Source organism: Notolabrus celidotus, chromosome 5, assembly GCF_009762535.1.
Source record: "Notolabrus celidotus isolate fNotCel1 chromosome 5, fNotCel1.pri, whole genome shotgun sequence".
Lineage (NCBI taxonomy): Eukaryota > Metazoa > Chordata > Actinopteri > Labriformes > Labridae > Notolabrus > Notolabrus celidotus.
This window is the reverse complement of record NC_048276.1, coordinates 31,865,472-31,887,902: the sequence shown is the minus strand read 5'-3', so window position 1 is coordinate 31,887,902 and position 22,431 is coordinate 31,865,472. Positions and strand designations below refer to the sequence as shown.

Genomic DNA, 22,431 nt, shown 5'->3' with positions numbered 1-22,431 from the left:
AAAATTAACCTCAGCTGCGGCTCTCTTCAGTCTGCAAACCGTGTCCATCGTGCCTCAGCAGCAGCTCCTCAACATCACAGCACACTGCTACAGACCACATTTTTAATCATTAGAGAAGAGGCCATGACACTGGGACTCAACCTGACCACTGAGGTCTGAGCTCACATCAGAGTTTCAGGGAATGTAAGTTTAAGCTCCTTCTTCACCTTTCTATTTAGTTTCCATTCAACTCTTCCTGTAACTGACTTCCTCTCCTCATCACCTCATCTCCTCCCATCCTTCATTTCCTCCCATCCTTCATTTTATCTTCACCTCGACCTCACTTTGCATCTACCCTGCTTCTCCTGCTACCTTGATCTACCTTTATCCTTGTCCCAGCTTCACTCCTCCTCTACTGCTCAACTCCTGATCTTGTACTACTTATTTCACCCCTTTGACTCAATCTCTTTTGTCTTCTCCTTTCTTAATAAGCTGACTCTTCAACTCTGAACTTCCTGTTTGACCTTACTCCAATAACACACAGAACAAACAGGGATGTTGAATTGGAAAGAGAAGTCTCTGTGGGTATCTTTATTTTGGTAGTTTGAGTCCAGTTTGAGTTCTATTGTATAATCGGGAGTCCTGGGTAATAATGTCGTCCTGGCTCCCATCAGCGATACTCTGATGACAGCTGATTTATCTCTATAACAGATATCTTCATGCAAGTATAACCAACAATCTGTTTTAGCTCAAACATTTCAACTCGAGAGATAAATCTGCTCTATGTGTTTATGGACGCCAGTCAGCACTGAGATTTTTTAACTACCTGTATCAGAAATGCCTATTATTCAACAATCAAGCATTTTTAAAAGTGTTGTTTTTTTTCCTCTTAAAGACAGACCTGACATAGCTGCATTTTTATTTTCTACAAGTCTGTGTCATGATGATATGTTGGCCAACTTCAGACCTTTATATTATTACTAAATCACAAGAAAATAGATTCCTTTTTGGAGCTTGTACCTGTTACATTTCCCCTCAATGAGAACCTGAAGGACAGGGGTCGCGGTTTTGGAAACTAACATATCACTGCACTGAAGTAAAAAGTCAAAGGAAAACAGACCCCTTGTGTTTTCTTGAAACTGTCATTGGAGGTATGATGCTTCACAGACCCACTAATTATATCAAAATGATAGAATAACAAAGAAATGGATCAAAAACTAAAGATAAATGGGAGTCACTGATGATGTGTAAATAAAATGATTGATAAGCAGAAAGAAATCTCATGCAACAGAACTCAACCTCAGACTTTCAAACAACTGATAAGAAAGAAAGCCAACTGATGATGTTGACCTTCTGGTGAATGAAAGAAGGAGGACATCACGTCGCCCAGGTTTGGATCTCTTTCCAGTCGAACACTTTAATTTGATTGAACCTACAACCTTCCCGATCTGTCCATAACAGTACTACTGAAGTAAGTTAGAGTGAACATCTTTGTACTTTACATTGATGAAGTTAGACCTACTGGAAACAGATGAACATAAGATTCTCCGCATATGTAATGGATTAAAATGAAGGAGTGTTGTCATTTTACTGAAAAAGACGTCTTGGCTTGAAATCAGTTTCCAATGACTTCTCCGGGATTACTGAGGCGTTAGCATCCATTCCCAGAGGCGTATATCACATAATGTTGTCAGACGGTGGTAGATGGTGATCGGCGATGGGTTCAAAATGGGCCTCTGGCAGACCTACGCCATGTAAAGTATGCATGTTGCATTGTAGCACTTGAATAAGTTAAAATAGAGTTACATATGCTAAAAACAGACATCTTCAGAAAGATGATGCAGTGTGAAGTTACATGGGTGTAATTCGATCACACCTCATTTACAGAGGCTACAACACCCAAAGCAGGCAGCCTGGGTTTCAACCTCAACCCTTTGTCAAGTCATTCCCCACTCTCTCTTCTGTTCTCCATTCATAAAGGCATAAAAAAAGGGGTACTGGTGGCCTAGCGGTCTAAGTGTCTCACGTATCAAGGCTATAGTCCTTGTCACAGAGGTCGCCAGTTCGACTCCCGGTCGGTCGACCATTTGCTTCATGTCTTCCCCCGCTCTCTACTTCCCACGTTTCCTGTCTCTCTTCAGCTGTTTTATTAATACAGGCGAAAAAGCCCAAACATATATATAAAAAAAATTAATAAATAAAGGCATAAAAGACTAAAATTGATCTCAAAATGAAATGAATAGGTGTACAGTTGGATCTCGGAACAACCAGTTAAGTTAAGTCAACCAGTTAGACTTGTGAAGACGTATACCACAAAGCTGAATAAACATAAGTTGCGATTCAAGAAACAATATGCCTGCCTCTTTCTGTCCCTGCAATTCTACCTGTCCTCCTCCTCATCTTCAGCTGTTCTCAGTAATCGGAGGATGTCAGCAGACTGTTTGGGTCATCTTCCCGACCGGTCACTAAGCCCTGCCAAGCAATCAGCCACGCTCGTACCAGCAGAGATTGCCATTTAACCTATGATTTGCTGCGTGACTCGATGGCAGCCCATTGTAGTTCCCTGTAACTTTTATATTTATAACACCAAACTGTTCTTACCGCTGTGTTCACACGGTACAAGACAGGGAGGCAGATCATTTGAAGAAGGCGTCCTCTTCAAAGACAAAGGAGTCACATGCACAGGAGAAGGAGAATAAGCGCTGCCCACAGTTTACAATTTCTGTCATGTCAAAAAGCCTCTGATCATTTCTGTTGTTGTCTGAAGGCAGGCGATATGAGGAGGAAGAGAGAAAAGTTATTAACCTTTGATCCAAGTTGTAGATATGAAATGCTGCCAAGAAAAGAAATAGGAATGATGAGATGTACTAAAGTGGGGGGGAACAAGAAAGACAACAAGATGGAGCTTTATTGACTGTGGCAGCCATAAAAGAAGGGGCTGACAAGAGGGAAATAAAGAAAAGGAACAGTGTAAAGGCAAAAATAGATAACAGAACAAAGTTAATACAGCCAAAAGAGGGAGACAGCATAGATACATAACATCAGGTTGTCAGTGAAGCTTTAAATTTAGGTTTTATACATAAACTGCAGCTTTCAATGAAAGTTTCCGTGTTAAATCTGGATTTTTATGGCATATGAGAACTGTTTTTATTAGAAAGACACAGAAATAAGAGTGAGGGATATGGAGAAAGAACATTAGACAAATTCAATTCACAGGTACGGTGAAGAGAAAATGAATACGAATATAACCCAGGAGGAAAATATGTCATTGCCTGACTCCCCGGAGGAGAGTGGAGGTGGAGGAGGAGGATGGATGAGAGAGGAGGGAGGTCTTTGGAGAAGTACAGGAAGAGATTGTACTTTTCTTCCTCTTCATACCGGTATTTCTCCTGAGGTGTTGGATTTGGCAGCACTGTGCATCGGTTATCTGTTATTTTTGACATTGAAACAACAGATTTGATCAAGTTCTGCAAAGTTGCATGACCTATCTCAACTCTTGGGGGTTCTTGGGCTCTGAAAGTGAGCCTCGGCAAACCTGGGTATAATAAACTTATTTACCATAAAGTTTCCAATAAAAACCTGTCCCAATTAAAGGCAGGGTCCAGTTTTAATAGCTGGGTGTGGCTGTACGTAGAGGGCAGTCTTAATTAGACACCTGGATTCAAACCACCTGATTCTACAACATGTCAGCAAGAAGGTCCAAAAAGGTTCATTTGGTCTGACTCTGTAGATATACTAAATGGAACAGTTTCTGTATTTAGAGCGGTTTGTTTTCTTTTTACCTTGACATGACCACAAACTTTCCACAGTCTTTCTCTGAAGAGTCACGTGATGTTCTTTATGAACTTGTCCGTCATACATCAGTGACACAGGCACGGTGTTTGGCATACGCAAAAAATGAACACAGAAAGAATGTGAGAGAAACATCTGGAGCACACTCACATGCAATAAAGCAAAACATGGACAAAGAAAACTTCAAATCAGACATATCAGACCTCTGTTAGAGAGAGAATCACATCATGGACCTGGAAAAGGCAGAGGTCATCCAAACTTAACAGAGAGAGACACTATCATTGGATAAGGGAGGCAGTAGAGATTAGAAAGTGAGCCCAGAAGACAGTTAACCAGGAGGAGGGGGCCAACATGCTGTCACACACCTTGGATGCTGTCCCGAGACTGTTGAACAACAGGGCACGTGGTCATTGTGCAGCTTCAGGCAGGACGACCAAACCTCTATAAATCAGCTGACATAAAGTCACAACAACATCACATGACACTTCTGAGGAAGACTGCAAGTTTGTGGTTGAAACATGTCAGGGTAAAGAGTCAAGTTACCAGAGCCGTCTGATTAATATCTATGAAAACAAAAACAGATAAACAAACAAACCACTGACGGAGTATCTGATGTTACTTGGAATGAAGTTAATCCAATTTATTTGAGCACCTCTTTAAATGTCTAAACCTGAACACAAGGTTTGAAATTTAAACAACTGCAATGAAAAGGCATTTGATGATGTGTGTTTAATTAATCAGTGCATTACACACACTGCTGTTAATATGTGTGAAAGCTTAACCCTCCACGGGGAAGAGGTAATGCAAAACAGATTAAAGTTTTAATTTGGAAACTTGCTCCCTCTCCTCATCAGTGGAAGCTTTTTGTCTTCTGTAATGTTCATCAGCTCTCAGCTGTCATTTCTTCCCCCCCTGTCGTGTAAATTACAAGACTGAACATCCTTTAACTCCCAAGTAGATACAACTGAGTATTATGGAGGGGTATTAGAGATCAGTATAGGAGGGAGAAGAGTAAGAAGACTTTTTGGAAGTAAGCTATCATTTTGTCATAACGGGGAAAAATATGGAGAATAAAGTAAATGTTTGAATTCAATTCATTTTTAATACAAAGATAGAAACTTTGATTTAAAAAAAATTGAAATTAAGAGTAAGGTGAAAGTGTTCAACAAAAGATTGAACTGTCAAGAATAAACATTGAGAGTAATACGTAACCGAGATAATGAAAATTGAAGTGTCAAAAAAATAGTGAAAATGTCTTGAATAAGGTAAGTATGTTGAGTTCAAAGGTAAAATGTCTAGAATGAAAGGGACGTTTTGGGTTGAAATGTCAAGAATGAGGTGGACATTTTCAGAATAAAGAGAAAATATGGTTGAAAAGACAAAAATCAAGTCAAAAAGTTGGTAATACAGTAGAATAGTTGGATTGAAATGTCAAGACTGATGTGGAAATGTCAAAAAGTAAATTGGAAACACTAAGAATGAAACGGAAATGTCAGGGTTAGAGTTGAAATGTGCTTGAACAAGAAATGGTGGGTTAAAAGGTTGAAAAATAAGTCAAAATGTCAAGACTGTGGAAGACGAGAAGAAAGTCAAAATATTACTTATAAAGTTTAAAAACTTGGAAACTCACAGAATAATGTTCAAACATTCCCAAACATGGATTTGGCTCATTTATCGTCTAATGCTGGACACGCATACGCCTCATAATGTGACTTAAACTCATCCCAATACAATTATGCCTTATGACATCACATAATCAATACATATGAGTTGTATAAAATTACGCCTGTGCAGCTGTGATGAATACAGATATAACCAAAACTGCTCACTCGGGACCTTATTGGCTTTTGGGGCCAACCTCAGGTGGACACATTGAGGTTGGCTGCAGGGATGACGGAAGGCTGGTGGTGCTGGCTCTGCTAATAGTAGACACACTGAAAACCAATTAGCAGACTCTTTAGCCACGACAGTGCTCAGTTGTGAGTGTTGTCGTACCTGTATAGGTTTTAGAACATCCATAATAGCAACCAAAACCTTTTTTGTACCAGACTCTAAACAAATTCTGCTGTAAAAACAGAACAATATGGAGCAGTGGGGATCCCTTGGCTGTTTGCATGGTCTTAAGTGGACACTGGAGGATTTTTTTACATTTCCACATTAGCTTATTTTTTGAACAACAGAGGGTGAAGACACCTGCACTGATTTTTTTCCACATTACATTGGTACAAAATGTGAATGTGACAGAGAATCCAGCAGAATATCCTCAATCAACACATAAGACTTACAACACCCCAGAGCAGCCGATAAGTGGCATATACTGTATCTGTGAATACAAATGCAACCTTCAATAGCTGCCTCTTGCTCTGAAACAAAAGCCCCACAATCCCCCAGCTGTATACAGTATGTGAAAGATAACAATGCAAACCATCCCTGAGGAGAAAACACCACTTGTTTTATCCACAGCCATCATGTTGACAGGAAGACAGGAGGCCAATAGAGACATCCTCTGCAGGTGTGAGTCCTCTGAAGCATTTTGACACCTGTGCAGCTTCTTGTTATGTCTTGTGTCTTTGAGTGGTTTCAAGGCTTCTTTAGTCAGGATGCAGAGAGGAGTGGGCTCAGTTTTAATCCTCATACACACATTTATAAGCAGCCACTGCATGAAGGCTGTGGGCAGAAGTGTTAGAGTGTCAAACTTGCTTAATTTATATTCCAGTCAAGGAGTGGGTCATTTTAGTATGTTTGTGTTCTTCTGTGTCTATCTATCTGAGGACCAATGTCAGTTTTTGACTTGAAGGCAGGGGTTCAGTGCTCCTTGTTGTCAAAACATAACTTTTTAGAAAATTCAACACTATATTACAAAACACACCAATGATTTCACCCTCAAGAATGACATGAACACAGTTATTGTTAAGACAACATAACATAAAAAAAAGAGATGAAAAAAACAGCTTCAATATGCCTACCTGTCAGCCACGCCCCTGATTATACCCAATCATTCAAAAAGTCATAACAGTGAAATCTTTAAAACTAAGGATTTATAAAATCAGTAGTGTGTAGAATAGAAAACAGGGCTATTCAGGTCAAAACAGTTTTTTAACCAGGCTGTAAACATGTTTAATTCTGATGTAAAAAATGAAAATTGATCAGACCTCCAGATCGTTAAAACTTCTATAATATCAGGGTTTTTTATAATCAGAACTGCTGGGTACAAGATATTCTCAGATTTGAAAAGATGAATTGAAAATGAATCCAAAGTGAATTTTCTTCGTGGGATCTTAAAAAATAGTGAAATCCATGGGTGTTTTCAGAGCTCAGACTTCTTTATCTTGTTCCCGTCTATTGTTTCTGTCCAAACAATGGGCACTAAAAGAGCCGTTTGTCTGTCTTTTCTCAGGCTGGAGTCTCCTACTCGCTCTCTGCTGATGGAGGCTCCCAAAGGCATCCAGATCCTGGCCGAGGCCGGTGACATCCAAGCCATCTGCAGGAACGAGCTGAGACTGGAGTCCAAAGACGGAGAGGTCTGTTAACCATAAGCATGTATTATCTTTAAGCCTGTTTGAGGGAGAAGGACTGCAAATCATAAAAATGTGGGCTGATTTATCACATTTAATGTTTGTAGTTTTGATCATGATAGTTTGTTCAACCCTAATGAACTCATGCAATCCTCCTGAAAGTTCCACATTGTAAGGCTCGGCTGCATGTGTGAATCCTTCAGCCTTCTTTAAAAATGTCTGAGTTGGGTGAGGTGATGTTTGAAGCCAGCAGGTAATGGTTGGGAACATTTTCTTGTGCAGGGTGATGACGTCATTTGCTTTCTTTTCCTTTGAGCAGTTTCTCTGCTGTGTACTCTCGACTGCTCACCTCACTTGTCGTCACTTTGATTTCTATTACTGTGGAAACATCTTTAAATATTTTGTAGTGAGAGCAACCCTGGCAGAGTCACCAAAGTCTTCATCCTTCAGGCTCTACTTAGCCAACACTGTCATGTAAACCAAGCCACGGGTCTGACTCATGAAGAACTAGGACTTATGCACTCCTAAACTTGTGTAAATGAGACAAACATGTCCAATGGGTTGAATTCTTCCTATAGCATGCTGCAGAGATAAAATAGCGTCTGTGTGCACTGGCATTGTTGCCATATTAAATATGGCATTAAGCATTCCTCTGGGGCAGAATTAGTCCATTTCTATCCAAATGAATTTTCAGTTTCCAGAGCCAACAGCCACATGAAGTTGGAGTGAAAATGTACCATCTACCAAGAGTTGGTGATAAGGGATGTCGCACTCAAAACTTCCAGTGACGATGAAAACAAGTCCACCTCTGAATGACCTTCTGCATATCTGTCCATAAAGTATGTAAATAAGACTTTCACATTACTCTATTTTTTTAAAAGCAGGAGTTAAATATGTCTGGGGCTGTTGGTGGCTCAACCCAAGGACATACAAAAACACATTTTGTCCTCAACTGTGGACACAGTTTAGTTTGTTATGCATGGGATGAGTGTTGTGATCTAGCTGCTCTTATTGGCTCTCTACAGGAAAGAAGCGTTGTTGTAATGATAATATTTGTACCACATCTGTCATGAATTCAACTTGTTAAAGTGTCATCTTCTGATTCATCATCTACATGCAGACCTATTTGAGCTCTTTCAGGTGAGAGCGCACAGTGCAGCTCTGTGCAGAAGAGAGGGGAAGTGCTTATGGCTCATTTCAGACACCAAACAAGAGCAATCTGCACAGGGCTGCAAAACTCAACTGGAGTGTTTGTACTTGAATGTAATAAGAGCAAGTGCTTTGCAGAATGGACCTTGAGAAGGAGCAGATGGAGGGAGCAGTTGTCATGTTATTAGCTTGATGAATTAAAACTTGACTGTTTTTCATAGTGAACGGGTGTCTAACAATCTCCTACTGTGAGTTAAACATGTAAAAGTCAATTCAGGAGGGTTTCAGGTCCTGAATGCCCCTGAGTTATTTCGGAAATGTTCAGAGTCCATGTGTGAAAGGATTTGAGTGATGTGCAGGAAAATGTGATATCAAAGGCCATCCTGTTACATCAAACATGCCTTCTGTATAAAGATAAAATCCCCCGCTCTCTCTTGTACAGGCAAGTTGTGAAATTAACTTTCTGTCCTCCAGCCATTCTGGCAGATGCAGCTCCATCTCAATTCAATATTGCTCATGTCCAAACTTATTTTTAGCCAAAAAATCCAAACAATAGTGAGCTCCCTCAGCCAGCATGGACCAATGTTAAGCTAATTGGCTGGTGGCAGTTTCCCACATATTGGCCGTCCACCAGAATCTGTTACAGCCTCACAAAAAGGAGAAAAATAGAGAACAGAAGTTGATTGATTTATTTTCTTCCCCCTATCTTTCCTTCAGTCACTACTTCAGTTTTCTTTAAAGCTTTCAGAAGTTTGCCTCCTGTCCTTTCCTTTCCTCCCCCTTCTTCCTGTGTCCTCTTTCTGTCTTTAACTTACTTTATATACCATCTTTTTCCTACTCGCTCATCCATTGACATGCTGTTACTTTCCTTCTTTCATCCTTTCCTCCCTGCTCCTAAATTCCTCCAGCCGTCCCTTAATTCGTTACACACATCATTCCTCGCATTCATCACGCCCGGCTGCGCTGATAAAAGGATTTCCCACCTTACGTTGCAACAGTCGTGTCATGTCAGATCTGTTAAAATCAGCGAGGGAGGATTAGGGAGAAGAAAGTGTTTAAAAGTTTCCCACAAAAACACTTTCATACATTAAAACAGGCTGCTAATACAAGCCGGACGAGGAGTGAGAGAGGCTGTTTCAGAAAGGTGCCCTTGGATTCAGTCAAGTTCTATTAAAAGTAGCTGCAGCAGCAGTCTGAAGCCACGCCCACTTCACCATATCCTTACAGTTGTCATGGCTGTGTGTTCCAAAATGAGGCTGTTGAACTTGTGATGGTCAATTCATATAATTAGAAGCACGATTTTTTGCTCCATTAGCGTTGCAAATGTCCATTTGTCAGACCTTTGTCCGACACACACACACAAATACACACACTCTCTGCTTCCTCAGGACTCCCTTGGCCCCAGCACACCAATTACAGAGTGGCTTTGGTCATTAGAGACCCACAAACCACATGGGCTGATGCAGAAATAGACTCTCGCACAGACATTGTTGTTCCCTGAAGCCTCTCAGAGTCATATAACTGACACTGGGTTACACACACACAGACCATACACACGCACCTCAACGTGGTCATAAGAACAGCAGACCAAACCTCCAGTGGTTCAACCCATGGGGGCTAGAGCAGCGTTGACTCTTTTTTAAAGGAAGGTCTACACAAGATGGAGTTTCATCCACATTTCCAAACTAATAGAACATTTATGTTCTATTTTTATTGATATAGCACTCCAGAGGCTGCAAAGCATCTTCTTTTAAACCTGTACTACACTGACTGACTCTTAAGGCTGATTTATACTTCTGTGTCTCCCCTACGCAGCAGGGGCTGACACGGACATGAACACTACATATTTCTGCGTCGATGTGTCCGTGTCGCGCAGCAATTCCACGCCAAAACACTTGAGGGCAGGGTGGTCTCTCTGATAGCTACGATCTCTGCGTACTTTTCCACAGCGATACAGAGTGTGTTATGTTAATCTACAGCTGATACATGTTGCTGTGTATCATGCAGACATGATTACATGAAGAATAGAGAGGAGGAGATGAAATACATGGTCGATGTGCGGCCGATGAGCCGGGTTCCCGGAAGTGCTGTAAATGCAGGAAATACAAGCCGCCGAGCAGGCTTGCAGTCCGATTGATTCTGATTGAGTCTGCATTGATTCTACGTGTATTTACATTTTGAAGGAGGTGCACATCAGCTACATGGTACGGGAGCTATGCAAACCCCTGGCATAGGGTACGCCGTTGATTCGACGCAGAAGTATAAATCAGCCTTTACTCTAACATCAGTTTGGTTAAAGACTAATATGTATACCTAAAAACACCCAAATATCACCTGAGGGGTTCCAGTCAAACTAAAACTATTAATCAGACTTTCAAGAATAAAACCCGCACCCACAAGTTGTGCATACACTGAAGCCCATTCTGACACGACTTTTGGTTATTTTGATTTGAGTTGGGAGTGAGATTGTGTTGGCGGTAGGCTTGTACCGTGATTGTGTAATGGGCTCTGAACACTGCCAACCAACAATCAGTACTGTGCTGGAATCCATTCTGTTGAGACAATGTTGGAGGACTCATGGGATGGTTCTTAGCATACAACAATTCTGGCAGAGATCCGTTGTGTCTCTATTTCTGTCAGACAATGGAGATTTTATTCATCTGAGAAAAAACTATACTTAAAGTGTATAAAACCTTTTTTAATTGTGAAACAAACTAAGATGGAACAATATGTATACCACTGCATGATGCCTTCAGGCTTTACATCATCAGCTTCACCTTATGGGTTGCACTCTGACAAGTGTCCAACAAACGAGGAGGGGAATTGAACTTTATTTAAAGTTTACTTTTGTGACTTTATTGAGAGGACGATAGGGAGAGAGAGGAAAAACAAGCAAGAAAGGGCTTCAATCAAACCCAAGCCGCCCACCTTGATGACCACAGTCTCAACACATAATGCACATGATTCAACCTCTGAGCCAAACTAGCGCCCCTAAAGTGTATATTTAATGCAGCTGAGAGGTTTTTAGTAAAAGTTATTCATTAGATAAACATACCCCTCTAAACTAAGGATGCTCCAAATTTGCTAGTCGCTTAATCAGACATTTGAATTCCAACAAGCCGACAAGTCTAATACAGGACCATAGAGTCTGTGGATAAACAATGTACAACTGGTTTGTACAGGGTCACTAACATTAGCAAAGCCCTTACCACCAGCCTTTACGTCCACATGCCTGTCCTTGATACACATTGCTTTGGTCGCATCGCTAACCAAAAAGTCTGCATGCAACTTTATCAAGCTCATCTCTACATACACTTGTTTATAGTAAACAATTTAACACAGCTTGATGATGATTTGGAACTTTAAATAATACAATATAGAAGCAAATAAATCGGTTGAAATTGTTGTAACACTGATGAAACAAAATATGTGGAAACCAGAAAATAAGAGTCATCCTTTTCCCTCCATTGTCCCTTCTTTTCTGCCACACTCTTATCTCTAAGATGGTCCAGCCACTCTAACACACAGGTCCTGTCAGTGTTTCACACCATCTGCCCCTTGTGGAGAAAGATTTGTTCAACAGCAGCTGTCAGACAAGTCAGCTGAGACTCTTCTTTAAAAGTGTTCCAGGTCATTTGATTGTGATGCCTCCCCGAGGAGCCCGGTAATGGCTCCTTTACCTTTTTTATGGCTGAGAGCTCCTCCTCTGCTCCTCTCTGAAACACCCGCTCTGCAGGAGCCCCAGGAGGCAGAGGAGGGCAGAGAGATGAACTTCATGCAGCACTGGTTTGTTTCTGTGGGAGAAAAACAACATGTTTCAATCAATGTGGGGGTAAAGGGAGTAAAGTGTGGGAGTGGGTTTCGCTCCTGTTGCTTCTGGGATGAGACGAATGATCTGGGGAGCAGCAGACAGTAAACCTTTTGACTTTTTCAGATGTATGCTACTCTCTTTTTGTCGACTTTTAGAGAAGAAGTCAGCAACTTAGCGAGTATTAGTAGAGTTACAGTGGAAGTTCTTTCAATTTATGCTCTGAACTCACAATCTATGTCACTGTATGTGATCAGTTTAAGTCTTTTCAGAGTCATATAGATGGCTCAAAGTTAAATCAGTGTCAGTAAAATGAGACCATTTAGCACAGATTTGTTAATGCAAGAGACATCTTAGCACCAACCTCTCGGGCATGGAGAAAGACAAAGGAAATCACAGATCCAGCTATGCAGCTGGAAACAATGTGGGCAAGAAGGACGCCCCTTCCAACACCTGAAGGCTTACAAGATGCTTGGCAGAGAGGATGCATGTGGACAGGACTGGAGCCAGGGGTCTAGTCGTCTGTGTGGTTTCTATCTTTTTTGACATTTGTCTTTGTCACATCCTTTTGAAACTCAGGACAGTGGAAGATGCAGCATTTGGAGAGGTTACAGACTGGTTTGATAACGTTTCTATCATACAATTGATGCCATCTATGCCCATGTAATGAAGATGCTTAATCCGGTTTATGCTTGCAAAAATTGTCTTTCCACTAATTCCTTAATACTGTGAATATGTTTGTTTACAAATAGCATTGCATCCATGCATCCTTCACTTGTGTCTCAGTCCCTCTCCCAAGAGAAGCTTGGAAAGACATAAGGAAATAAAGTATGGGAATATGTTTAAAGAGGAGTGATGTGTCCCCTCCTCCTCTCTCTTCGATCCTCTCTCCCTTGAGCCGCAGTATAAGCTTATGGATGCTCCCTAACATGGCAAACCCATCACGGATGATAGAGAACACGTCATTTTAGAGAAGTGAGACAGGGATAGTGTCAGACAACCTTAGAAAGGTGTGGCACATACCCGACTGCACACAGCTGGTTTCAAGAGTGCACATCTCTTATAACAAATCCTAATAATAACTGGTAAAACTAGTGTATTCTGGCTTTTCTCCACTCTGAGAGACTTACTTCAACCTTCTCCTGCTTCATGAATCTAGACAGATGCCCTTTAGTTGTTTTCTTACCCTGCAGGTTTCCACTTCTTCAGTCTACAACAGATTTCTACTCAGAGATGATGCCAGGCAGATGCATTCTGGGTGACTTTTAAGGAGGATATCATTCTAACATGCATTTTTAACATTCATAGTGTGAGCTTCAAATTGAACACATGACCTTTTACAGCCACTCATCATTGTCCCTGTGCTCTGAATGTTTAAAAGAGCTGGGATATGCTTTGAGTAAGGATAGCAAAAATCTCTTAGAAACAGGAGCTACTGTCTGAGAGACTTGAGAGATGCTTCTATAGTGACTCTCAATATCAAGTTCACTTACCATTCTGTGCAACCCACAATGTAGAGTGCTAAGGTGTTAAGAGCCGCAGATGCTATTTGTGCAAGTTGAATCTTAAAGGTAGACAACCTGGGAAGTATAATAAAAGCCGAGCTAAAGAGAGCAGGTGGAGAGATATGCTCCGAGAGCAATTAAAGTGAAGAGACGAGACAAGACGTAGGATTCAGAGAGGGTTTGCCGAAGTAGAGATGAAAGGGAAGAAGATGAGTTTTTAGCCTTTAAAGAGAAAACAGGAATGAGTCTTTTTGCCTCAATGAAAGCCAGGATCATGACTGTCCAGTGGGCAAGGTGCTGGTGTGGGCAGTTAGAGGCTTTTAGTGACGTGACGTGAGCGGTTTGAGAGTGATTGAAGATTATTTGAGCTGGAGCTGGTTTTCAGCCAAATGTTACACATCCTGAACCATCGACAGACAAGGCCTGTCCAGCTGGTCTCAGGCCAGACTCTTAATTCTCAATCAGCAACAAGAAACTCTATACACACTGGCCTCAGTGTAACTTATCCAGTCACAGAGTAAGGGGGTGGATATCCAAACTTTATCTTTCCAAGTATATTTGACTTTCTGAACCAACAGCTCGACTTCAACATGTGTAATTGTTTCTGAGGGAATAACAGTGTCTTGTTTGACTGAAGGATGGAGCGAGTTGTGTTTGGTGAACAACAATCATTCAGAGGCTTTAGTAGTTGACCTTTATATAATCATCTAAACTAGCATTGTAAACCTATTCCTCACAAGACAGCAGTTCCCATTCAAACCTTAATGGCTATAATTTAATTCAAGGATGATTCATTCATTTACAAACAATTCAGTATGATTTAATATAACTAACAAAATTATCTGCACATTTATCTTCATTGACTTTGCTAAGCCCTTAAAACAAAGTGTGTATTTTCCATAAGTGATAAATATCATAGCCAATTAAAGATTAAAAGTAGATGTAAAAAAACGTTGTACGACAGCTCATCGTGTCGCGTTAGAGAGTTCTGTTGATTTGTTAGATTTAAAAAACTCTTCAAGACATCATTTTTCTTCTTCTTTAACCTTATTTTTAATTTGAGAATCGTTTCTGCCACACTCAGTATAATGCTGCCCCATGTGCAATATGGAGTATTTATATTTTGTTATGCTTTTTTTTTTAACTGCATACGTTTGCAATTATTGTTTGGTTAAACGGCGGCATGTTGTGGGTACATGTGTGAATGTGTATTTATTCATTATCTTTTTTTACACTTATGATTTGAGCCCAGTCTTGAGTTCACTTTAATTTTGTTGTGTGAGAATCTTATCTTACTCTGAGTTAACCTATGAACCGTGTCACAAAGCCACCGCTCCAAACAACACAACAAATAGATAGATATTATTAGCTGTGGATGTTGTGAAAACCATAGACTTCGGCTTCAGAAACAGATGGGTGACGTCACGGATACTATGTCCATTACTTATACAGTCTATGGTTGTGGCTAGAAAAAGTGAAATATCAGGGCAGACTTTTGGAAAGTTATCTGCCCTTCATATTAAGTCGACATGACTTTGTTTCCTTTGGTCTCAGAAAAATAATATGTAACTACGGGAAACTGTGCACTTAACTGGATACTACTTTCCAGAAGAAGTTACGATAGGATGCAATATGCTATGATACCATATAATGCACTTTAATGTCCTCAGAAATGTTCTATTTTTCTGGCTGAATCCCTGTGATGCTGCACCGTCAGCAGCAGGATTTCCAGGAAAGATAACCAAACAGTTCACAGAGATTAAGTTTAAATCAGCAAAGAGTTTCCTTCTGACATAGTTTTCCTCAAATGCTGTTTACTGATCTACACATGCGACAAAGAAGTAATTTTCTGAAAGAAATGAGAGTGAAATAAGTGAATCGTTGAATTGAAAGTTAAGAGAGAAGACGGTTTGATCACCAGAGCATGTGGTGGAGAGTTTACTCCTGCCACTGAGACTTTGAAAAAGGTGACCCCCTACATTTTAAAGCTTTGTTGTGTTTTTCAGTTGTGTAGCAAGTCACAGAAGTATTTTGCATAAGATAAAAGGCATTTAGATGAGTGAGCATTTTGAATACAAGCCATCTGGAGCTGATTCTCTTTTGTTGCATATTTTCCTTTCACTTTGAATGCAATCACTCAAATTTGCATTCAGTCTAAAGACATCCAGAAGTTTCTAAAAATCTCAATCTCAAATTGAAGTCCTACACTTATCACCTCTCCTCTTCCTCTGTCATCTATCAGCATCTTTTTGTATGTATTATTTATGAATGCACTCTGGTTAATACGGCTCTCAGTTTTCTGCAGACTCACCCGTTTTCTCTCCCCGTCTCTTAGATTTCTCTGGACGCTCGGAGGATCAGACTGATGCGGCTGCCTGAGGGGAAGGCCTCCACCAGCTCCTCGGCCTCTGGGAACAGGCAGACTGTCTACGAGGTTTGCGTTTGCCCCAACGGGAGGCTTTTCCTGTCCCAGGCCGGCACCGGATCCACCTGCCAGATTAGCAACAATGTCTGCCTCTAGGAACCATGCAAAAAAATACAAATAATTACACAGATTTTAAGCAAGACAGAGGGGCAAAACAGACGTACACGTTCAGTATGTACGTGATGATCACATATCGCCTGCCCATACGGGACTTACTCACAGCAAACAGTACAACCGGACTGCCAGAGCTGAAGGAAAATTAACAATCATAGATACTGTACTTAAAACAGACATATTGGTGTAAACACACTACAACCACAAACCCTCTGACTGATATCAAAGCTCTGCGGATGTGTTTCATCAGGCCAATTCTGAAATTTTTGGATTGAAGCTGCTCACAGCTGATATTTTGTGCCAATATTTCAATGCTAGGAAATATTTTCTCCCTTAATTTTGTACTTTTCAGAGTGGGAAGAACCTCTGAAATACCATTAAGAGCATCATGGGACACTTTATTTCCCCACTGAGTGTTATACACAACTCTCTAAGCTCTTTATACAGAACCCAACAGGAGGAGTTATTAGGATTTTAAGCTGAATTACATTAACAAAGGAATAATGTGTCACATTGCAGGTTTTAAAGACTTTTTAATACAAGCGAGATCAGAGTGGAAACTTCATCTCCATCCTTTTTTAAATTATACAAAACTGACTGGATGATAAACAAGTATCAATAAAAGGACAGTACTGGTGAAATATTGGTGTGATCCCAACAGGCATACATGAAGGTAGAGTACACACATACTGATCCACACACTAACTCACACACTTGCAGTCGCTACATGACAACGTGGTGAACACACTTTTTGCTCGTAGGAGCCTCCTGGTAGAAACGGAGAGGAAACCCTCCAGAGATTTACCGGAAGAGACACCGATCTGTTCCCTTCTCCCTCAAGAGCATCCCAGTGCCAGAACCAGGGGGGTGATCACCCGTGGCAACAGACCCCTCCTCTTCATACTTCCTCTCTTTTCCTTATCTTCGCCCTTTTCTCCTCAAATTGCAACAGCAGCTGAAATAATGCAGTTTTTTTCCCCACAGTTCAAAGGTATTTTAAATCCCTCAGAGGTATGCTACAAGCACGTCAATATGACTGTCCTGACGTGAATTAGTTCAAGATAAAAATACAAAAGAATTTCAGACCCTAGACTGCAAAACAAAAAACATCCGGTTCACTGCAGAGCCCCTGAAGTTCTGCAAAGGTGATCACTTTTAACCTGTGCACACAAGAAAAGGATCATGTGTTCCCATGATAGTGAGTGGTTTTTACAAGGTTGTGCACACTCTCTCTCAACACCATTTAATTTGATAACAACAGATGTTTATTAGGTCTCTCACACTCATGTCTGTGATAATGATCTAAGGAGGGTGCTAGAACATAGAAAGCGGTAATTGAGCTAACTGTGGCATAGTGTTGCTTCACCACAGAGATAAAGAACAGAGCTTTGAGTGGTCAGAAAGACTAGCAAAGTGCTGTATAAGTACAAGTCCATTTACCATTTACCATTTACCATTTAGCTTTGATCTAGCTAACAAGTGTTAAGCAAAAAGTACTCCACGGCAAATCCATATCATCACACAAGTGTTTGATATTACATTTAAATATATAATGCCTCCAACAGGAATGAAAAACCCTTTCACCAAAAAGAAAAACAGACTTATTTGAACAAATTTAAGAGGAGCTAATCACACATCAACACAACATGGGATGCATCCCTCAACTCTTTGCAGCAGGGCACTGTTGAATATGCAATCAATAGTACCCATACACTAAGAAAGGCGAATCACTGGGAGAATTAATGGTATAAACAAAGTGATAAAACCTGAATAACTTTTGCGCACAAGATGAAAACGATCATCTTACCGAGCTTCAGGCGCTCTGTTCATTCAGTTTGCTCAGTCTGCACATCTTGCAGATTTGTTGCTTTAAGGCACATTCAGCCCACAGACTTTGAGTTACTTATTACAGATCATAATTAGGGATGTTCCAAAGCGGACTGACCTAAAGAGAAGAAAACACTCAGGAAACAGACAAAATGTAGTGTTATTGAGTTAGGCTATATATGAATGATGTCAAATTGGTTTGCTGAGTCGGAGGTACAGATATGTCTCATTGAACATCCATTTCAATCAGCTCATAACTATTTCGCATACAAAACTTAAACATTAAAAGACTTTGCACCAGTGAATTTAACAGGTTAAAGAAAGGGCTGAGAAATGTGTAGCTAAACCTTTGAGACACAAATTTGAAAAGTGAATGTGTTTCCAATTTGAAACACAAAGGTGTTGTAAAGGCTTGCAATCAACAATTTAATTAAGTCTTCATTAAATTAGACCACGAGATTATTATGCCACATTTTCATGGGAACAAAACACTCAGATTAGCTTCACAGTGCCAACAGCAGAATTCATTTTAAAAAATTAATTATTGACAACATTGAATTTTAGATATTAAAACATATTGAGCTGTCACGTTTTATTCCCTCTACACTGTTTTGTTTAATTTTTTGTAATCTTTTCATTTAAACCACATAGAAAGGTGTTATTTCTGCATTGCCCACACACATTTGGTCCATGCTTCCTGCCTCACTCACCACACCAAATTAGTGAAACTCTACATCCTGTTACAGCCTTTATTTTTAACAAAATCAGATAAGATGTCCTAAATGTCTAACATAAGCTGCTTGAGCCTCGGTGATCACCCTGCCTGTTTCTGCTCTGGGACACCTTTAAAAAAAGGACGAATCAAAACGAACATAAACGCGAGCCGCTCTGTGACAGAGGGGAACTGTGCCTGTGCCTTATGTCCATGCACTCGTGGCAAGAAGAAGCACATCACACAGACTTTCTTTAGCATCAACGAGTACCATCTCTGATTTTTGTTCACTTTCATCCCATCCACAAACTTCTCCCTCTGTGTGAATGCAAAGACCTTCAGCCACATCTGACTGCAGCGCCCCCTGCTGGCCACACCTGACTCTGCAAAAGGAATGACGTTTTTTTCTTTTTCTAATAACCACTTTAGCTGTATGGTCTTAGATGACATGTGTGTTACTTTGCTTTTATTCTCTCAAATATCCTGTGTGCAAACATATCTGTGTTTCTATTATTGTGTTTTGAGTGATCCTGTGGATTGTGACTGACAGATAACAGCACTGATGGGTCTGATTTTCACTAATTATCACAAACTGCTTGGTCATAAACATAGATTTTTTTCCAATATGATATCACACATCATCTTCAGATATTTAAACAATTATATTTTTGTGCAAATCTGGTGTACTAAGACGCCAAAAGGATGATATTTTAAGGTGAGCACTTCTTATGCAATATCAAAGTATTTATTATTTTTGTATTACTAGCTGCACATTGAAAGTGTGATTGTCATGCACAGATATTTCAGAGAGTTTTAAAAATGTGGAAAGTAAGCAGAGAAATTGTGCTGTTTTTAAATGTTTTGCAGAAGCTCAAAATGAATGATCATGTATGGAAAAGGGATTAGTGAAGGATGTATGCACAGAGATTTAGTTTTTATAATGAACAAATCATCAAACATTAGTTGACTGCATACCTAGTTTTCCCTAACACATCTACTCATGGCACGCCTGCCCTGCTAAAGTCAAGGACCTGAGGTCGACCCAGATTTTATTCTGCATCACAGACAGAGCAGTGCAAGATCAGTAGCTTAACAAAATGCCATTTTCACACATGCACAAAAGTCCTGACAACGACCTGAAACTCTCCAAATGCAGCGCATGTATTCACCCAGTCTTTACCTGGACCTTTCCATGCCAGCTTCCTCATCAGATCATCACTAGAAGTCAGGGTGAGCCAATATGTGATCTCAGCAGGTAAAGGTCAAGAAAAGTGCGAGTGAGTGGGAGGTGGTGGTAACATCAGTATCATGCGGTTTGTGCAAAACCCTGAAGAATGACATGAAAACAGGATGAATAAAATCAACCAAGGTTGGAGAAGGAGAATCATTTTCAAGACAATCCGTCCGTTCACATGTTGCATTAATATAAACATAAAAACCGTCATCATATTGAAGGTCTCTGTTGCATTGTCTGACATCCTGACCAAAACGTTACACTAGGGCCCTCATAGAAAGCTTTTAATGTGATGTCGTGCTTCCAAAGACTCACATCCCAGTCTGACACGGAAGACTTCACGATCTTTGGGACATGTGTGGATGAGCCACTTCAGAAAATTTCAAGGGTAGAGATCCTAAAACGTATAAAAATGTCATGCGTGCATGTGTGAAAGAGGTTAAACTGTCTCAAAATGACTCCTAAGTGTTCATCTCGGGATCCAAATGACTCACAAAGATCTCCTTCTCCTTAGATCAAATGCACATGGAGAGAAGGTCGGATCAATGTGAAAATAAGGATGCATAACATCAGGAGAGGATGCATCATAAGTGTTCCCCTGACTTTCTCTGGTTGCATCAGGAGCACCTGAGTTGTTGCTCATGTTAGATATTTTGAATCAGTAGATATTAGCAGGATAATACTGCGCAATTCAAGGCAAACTGGTTCTTACATCTTGAGCCACCAGGTTTCTGACACTGAAAGGTGCAATAAATTAATTTAAAATGTGTAGAGATCATGCATCACAAAGTAAACCCTTTGACCAAGCAGCTTGTGATAACTCTGAATTTATTTGTGGTCTTATTTTATATGGTTTGTATATTTTAAATGTCAGATCCTTTTAAAGAGTCAGGTTTTCCAAACTTCTCGCTGTCTCTCAGCTTCTCTGTCGCTGTATATTAAAGGACTTTCAGAAAAAAATTCACTACAAGATGAACCTATCTGATGTAATTGATTTTTGAATACATGTACACAAGAGAAATACAGATTTTTATACGGTTGTATATGTAAATAATGTATACATAACCGCGTCGGTGAGCTACAGAGGGTACACACCGACGAAAGAGAAACTCTGCTCTTTTGCAAAAAGGAAAACCTTTTTTAAAATGTACATCAGTGTGTGTTTTATATGAAAAGGGCAAAAAAAATCATGTTTGAGGATAATATTAAGTTAGCATGTACAGCAGTGTATACAAATTTTGCCTGTGGAGAACAAGCTGGTTTGTTTTTATGCCTCTCCTGTCTCTCCAGCTGAGCTCAGATGTTTCTCACAAACACAAACCTGCTTTTCGTTTCCTTTCCTTCTGTTGTTGTTGTTGCTCTGTCGGCCCGAGGTCTTTGCATTCCCTCCAAGTGTGCTGTGTGTAAAAATTGTGCAACTATGGGTGAGCTTTTGTTTTGTTCGTCTGCTCCACAGAACGTGTTGAATGATTCTCAGAGACGCAAACACACAAACCAAAACTGCAAGAAGAAAAAAGAGAGGAGGGAAGATACAGAGGGTTACACAGGGTCCAAACAGAAACAAGAACAAAAATCCACCAACTGGTAAAGAATAAATTCCATCAATGATAAAGGGAAAGGACCACTTTTAATACTACAAATCTTAATGTACGGTGGCCCTAAAGTCAAACATAAAATCAAATGTGAAAAAAAGTCATATAGTGCAAAAACATTTAATGGAACGCAAAGAATATTTAAAAAAAAACACCCAAAAGCTCCCAATATAAAGAACTATTTCATAGAACCCAGAAACACTTCAAGAAAGCATTAATATTTCATGAGACACAAACATCTCATGACATACAAAATATTTTAGGAAACAAAAGCATTTCACAAAGTGTAAAAATAATGTGTTCCATGAGCTCCTTGATTACAATGAAACGTTTGTGCAGTTGAACTATAGGCCACCATACATAAGGATTTCCAGTGATTACCCTGTCCAGTGGATTATATTGCCGATTGATCAATCACACCGATCTGATCACTTCCCACCATGCTGCCCTGTGAGCTCTCTCTTCTTCCTTTTCTGTCAAACATGAGGGGTTAACATTCATCCTGAATCCTTACATTTTTCTTCATTTTTCAGTCTGAAACTGCCGTTCATGGAGTAGTTTTCAAAGATGCCAAAATAAAAGGCGTTGTTCAAGTTGATTGCAGTATTTATTGGATCTTCACTGACTAGAGAAACAGTATCAGGTACTGAAAAAGAATCCTATCTGCTTTTTCATGAAACATACTCTTTCTCAGAGATGGGCTTAAATGCCTGCTTGTATTTCTTTAACTCTCTCTGTAGTTCATCGGTCTGTAGCTTTTACAGACGAGTGTAATACAC

At 40.1% G+C, this 22,431-nt stretch overlaps 1 protein-coding gene across 1 annotated transcript in view; it reads left to right on the top strand.

The window, feature by feature from the left end:
- The window catches only part of sgcd (sarcoglycan, delta (dystrophin-associated glycoprotein)), a 195,706-nt gene extending 173,456 nt beyond the window's left edge, over positions 1 to 22,250 (top strand). The window contains exons 7-8 of the mRNA XM_034684491.1: positions 7,169 to 7,292; positions 16,084 to 22,250. Of these exons, the coding sequence (XP_034540382.1) occupies positions 7,169 to 7,292; positions 16,084 to 16,269 (310 nt within the window). The 3' untranslated portion in view covers positions 16,270 to 22,250. The remainder of the gene's footprint in view (positions 1 to 7,168; positions 7,293 to 16,083) is intronic.
- Positions 22,251 to 22,431: the final 181 nt, after the last annotated feature.